Below are 4,940 nucleotides of genomic sequence, written 5' to 3'. Positions count from 1 at the left end.
TTTGTGAAATTACCTTGCATTTAGTAGATCACAGTGCAAATACCAGTAGTTATTGCTGCAAAAATTTCACTCTTATAGTCTTAGGAAAGTCTTAGTAGCCATTGCTTTACTGAGTTTCAAATGCAGAGAGTTGAATTTTATTTCCATGTTAAATATGTAAGTTATTTGTGGCAGTTTGTGAAAAACTTCGGTTTATGGCATGCTATCCCCCCCCCTTTTTTTTTATAATAGGCCTTCACTATTCTATGTGATATTTTGATGATCTTCAGCCATCAGATTATGTCAGGAGGGCGTGACATGTTAGAGCCATTAGTTTACACCCCTGATTCTTCATTGCAGTCTGAGTTGCTCAGCTTTATTCTGGATCATGTCTTCATTGAACAGGATGATGACAATAACAGTGCAGGTAATTTTATTGCCATCTTTTTGTTAAATTTGTATATCTACCATAAATCAAATTTAGCAACAGTGTAAAATGTTATACTACTATTTCATATTTTATTCTTAAACATGAAAGGCAGGTACATTTTCCAGTGCATTTTTGTATTCATTCCTTGTAACATAAAGACAATGAAATATAATTTCTCACTAGTTGTGAGTTTGTTTTTCTAATTTGTAGCTACCTACAGAACTGTATGAGTTAATTACATTGTGCAAAGTGACTAGTGTAGTGCCTGGGCATGTAGGTAGGTAATCAATAAAATTTACTTCACTTTCCCCTTAATCATTAGTAATGCCAGTATTCAAGTAACTAGAGCAGAAAAAAAATGTTAAAGTGACATTTTTGTTGTATACTTTCATAGCATCGTTTTTCTGTTAAAGTGTGGGGCAATACAGAATGTCACAGGTAAACAGTCAGAAGAGCCTCGGCGTTGTTACTCTTTGTACTCTGATTGCATACACGGATGCCTTACTTGGGCTTCTGTCATAGCTCAGTTGGTAAAGAATCTGCCTGCGGTTCAGGAGACCGGGGTTTGTTTCCTGGGTGGGGAATATCCCCTGGAGAAGGAAATGGCAACCCACTCCAGTATTCTTACCTGGAGAATCCCTTGGACAGAGGAGCCTGGTGGGCTACAGTCTATGGGGTCGCAAGAGTTGGACATGACTTGGTGACTAAACCACCACCACCACCATGCCTTACTTGAACAAGAAATTGTGGAAAAACATAACATTTGGTGACTTCTTTCTGGGTTTGTTTTTAATTTGACATTAAGCCCGAAGGATATATAACATCAATATTTTGTTCTCAAGAATCACAAACTTAACTCGAACAGGATTGAGAAATCAAAATAGGCAAAACAGATAATCAAAAATCCACGTACTAAAGTTTATATACTTAGAATTTTCCACTGTTCACTTCCAGCTCTTGGTTTAGTTATACTTTATTTTTGACATTAATTTGATATTTATTAGTCAGCAGGCAGTATACTAAGATGCTGTGAATTTTTAAAAAAAATGAGATGTAGTCTTTTAAGAATTCAAGTAGAAAAGACATTTCTAAAAGCAAATTATTATTATGTAACTTGATAAGTAGTAGAGACATGTACAAAATGTTATGGACATTTAGAGAAAGTTCTTACTGTTCTGTCAGAGTCAAAACACCCCTGAAACAGGCTAACATCTGCAATGGATCCTAAAAGATGAGTTGGAGTTTTTAAAACTTCTATCAATAAACATATATTCCAAACACTGATATAAAATCAGTTTTTGTCTATGACCCTTTTGTTAGTTGCAGACTACCTCAAATTCATTTAGACCATAGGGAACAGGAATGAGAATAACCTTGCCAATACTCCTGAATTTTCTGGAGATTCCTGGAATTATACTCTGCTTTACCTCCTTGGACTGTGTTTTTCTATTTACACTTTAAAAATGAAATATATTCTAGTTCTATGGAAAAGAATAAAATATAACACATTTATATAGACCAACCACCAGCATTTGTTAGATTTTGCCTTGTTTCAGATTTGTTTTTTAAAGGAATAAAGCATAGATAAAAAAAGAAGCCCTTGTTTGTATCCCTCCCCAATCCCATTATTGTTTTTCCCTAGAAATAACCGCTATCTTGAATTTGGTGTTTATTGTGCCTCTGCATTTTAATTCTATTTTACCAGGAGTTTATGTGTCTTTTAAGAATATATAGTTTATTTTCTGTTGCTAGCTTCCACATAAATGGTATCGTGTTGAGCATTTAATTTACATCTTGGTTTTTTGAATTAACATCATTTTTGAAATTTATCAGTGTGGACATGTGGTTATAGTTTATTCATCCTGACTGCTGAATATTGTGTGATATGAATTAACCACATGTTATCCATTTTCATATTGATGAACATCTAGTTTTTTTCTATTTTTTTCTCTATTATAAATAATATTGCAAAAATGTTCTTATAATTATCTCCTGAGCACATGTGCAGATGCTTTTCTAGTGTACAGGCATACCTCCTTTTATTGCACTTTCATAGATAATGTGTAGTTTTACAAATTGAAGGCTTGTGACAACTTTGCATCAGGTAAGTCTGTGAATGCCATTTTTCCAACAACATTTGTTCACTTCATGTTTCTATGTCATATTTTGGCAATTTTTGCACATTTCAAATTTTTCCATTATTTATCATGGTGATTTGTGATTAGTGATCTTTGTTGTTACTATTGCAGTTTACATGAAAGCTTATATGATGATCAGCATTTTTTAGCAATGAAATGTTTTTAAATTAAGGTACATACATGTTTTAGACATAATGCTATTACATACTTAGTAAGACTTAGTATAGTATAAACATAACTTTTATATGAACTGGGAAACCAAAAAATTCAGGTGACTCATCTTAGTGTGGTATTCACTTCATGGTGGTCTCATCAAACCTGCAGTATCTCTGAGGTGTACTTGTGTATACCTGAGTGAAGTGCTAGAGTATATAGTCTATGTGCATTTTAAACTGTACCACATGTTGCCAAATTATTCTCCAAAGTAGTTTTATTCTTTTATCCTCCCACCAGCAACATATGATCGTTTCCATTGCTTTTCATACCATCTAACCCCAGATATTGTAGACCCATGGTTATTTGATTTGTTAGCCCACATCAGATTAGAAGGGGAGGGTAAAATAGGGAATGCTTCTAGAGGCTCTGACAACATACAATAATGGCAACTGACATCTATGAAAGGCCCAGTGTGTTAGATACTTCTCTAACATTCTTTAATCCCTACAGGAGAAAAAAGTAGCTAATTTTCAATAAGAAGTGAAGAAAACTTTGAAAAGGACTCAAAAAAAACCCTCTTAATATCTAAGTAACTTAGTCTGTAGGGGGAGTAAGTCTTATATCCCTCCAGTTCTTGAGATCAGTACCAAACAATGATTGGAACAATATTGTATAGAAATCCGTTAATAATCACAGAGTCATTAAGAAAAAGTTAGCTTGTATGTTCAATGTACTCTTTAAAGAGAATAAACAGTACATTTTAGGTTTCTAAGAAAATGACTTTGGCATTCTGGAATAGGCAATTTTCATAACAGAAACTTTTTGGATGGTCTGTCTTAAATTCCTAGTCTCAACATTTGGTTTTTATTTATGAGCAGTTATCAAGGATTATCAGAGACAGGGTGAAGTAAATACTTTCTTAGAAAGAGTTCTTGTTTTATACACAATATTTTTGATATAAGTAATTTCATTTATAAAATTTGTCAAGAGGAAAATTCTTTGCATAGCTTTTTATGTAAAAGGCATCATCACAATTTTATTTACAGGATCAAATTGAAAATCCTTTGGCAGTACTTGGCGGCTGTAGTCTGGCTTTCTCAACTATGAATTTGGAAATAATTTTATCCCTTTGATAATTAAATATCAAGATCTCACATAATTAATCAGAGGAGAAGTATGTGAAGTTCCCTTAAAAAGAATGATTTCTCGGCCAGTCTAACTGAATATATGTAATATGTATGAAGGAAGTATCTGTCAATGGAAGTTGGGCTCTAGGTGAGGTGGGGTCATCTTTAGAAGGGATAGGACAATTTCTAAGGTTGTCTGCCCCTAGGGAAGAAAAACCTTACCCAACAGATAGTGAATATGCAGATCTCATTGTCAAACTATCCTATTAGGGAAGTAGATCAATGGGTTAGACATGCTTCTATGTTAGGCAAGCTTAGCCTGACTTCGCTAAGCATCAGTTCCTTTGACTCAGTCCACTTGTTCCTGTTCCATGCTCATCAAACAGCCTTCTGATTTGACATCAAAAATTTTTTTCTATTGGAATAAATGGGCTGGTCATTCATGACGATATTGACTGGTTATAATTCTTATTTAAATTTTTTTCTTTATTTTTCACATTCTCCAAAATAAAAATAGTTATTTATTTATATATATCTATACAGATGGCTTAATGTTTGAAACTTTTTTCCCTCAGATGGTCAGCAGGAGGATGAAGCCAGTAAAATTGAAGCTCTGCACAAAAGGAGAAATTTACTTGCAGCATTTTGTAAGCTAATTGTATATACTGTGGTGGAGATGAATACAGCTGCAGATATCTTCAAGCAGTATATGAAGGTAAAATTGAAAAGTGGATAACAAGATATTTTTATATTGCTTTTATGTTTGGTTACCATTGAAATTTTTAATAGTTAAGTTACTTTTGTAGTGTAAAAGAAATCTCTTAAAATATTTAACATTTTCAGTAACATTTTCTCATACCTCCACTCTATCAATGGACATTTTGGGTTTATTGAGTTCATTTGTGTTTGGAATATTGCAAACAGCTAGTCTTAGATTAACTGTCATTAATAGAAATTGCATTTGTGATTTAATTTAAAACAACAGAATAGTGTCACTCCCCTGCTTGATGTAACATAAAAAATGTTTTAGGAGAATTAGATAATACAGTTTCAACTTGGTTACTATGCAGCTTGTGACCTTGAGTAACTCACTACCTTTTGTATCCTGCC

At 33.3% G+C, this 4,940-nt stretch overlaps 1 protein-coding gene across 1 annotated transcript in view; it reads left to right on the top strand.

Annotated features, from left to right (window-relative positions):
- STAG2 (stromal antigen 2) overlaps nucleotides 1–4,940 on the top strand; it is a 91,517-nt gene that overhangs the window by 55,391 nt on the left and 31,186 nt on the right. The window contains 2 exon segments of the mRNA XM_010857192.1: nucleotides 232–406; nucleotides 4,406–4,545. Of these exon segments, the coding sequence (XP_010855494.1) occupies nucleotides 232–406; nucleotides 4,406–4,545 (315 nt within the window).

The sequence above is a fragment of the Bison bison genome, unplaced genomic scaffold, assembly GCF_000754665.1.
Source record: "Bison bison bison isolate TAMUID 2011002044 unplaced genomic scaffold, Bison_UMD1.0 scf7180017864378, whole genome shotgun sequence".
NCBI lineage: Eukaryota > Metazoa > Chordata > Mammalia > Artiodactyla > Bovidae > Bison > Bison bison.
Note: the sequence above shows the minus strand (reverse complement) of the source record. Positions and strands in the feature narration are given on the sequence as shown.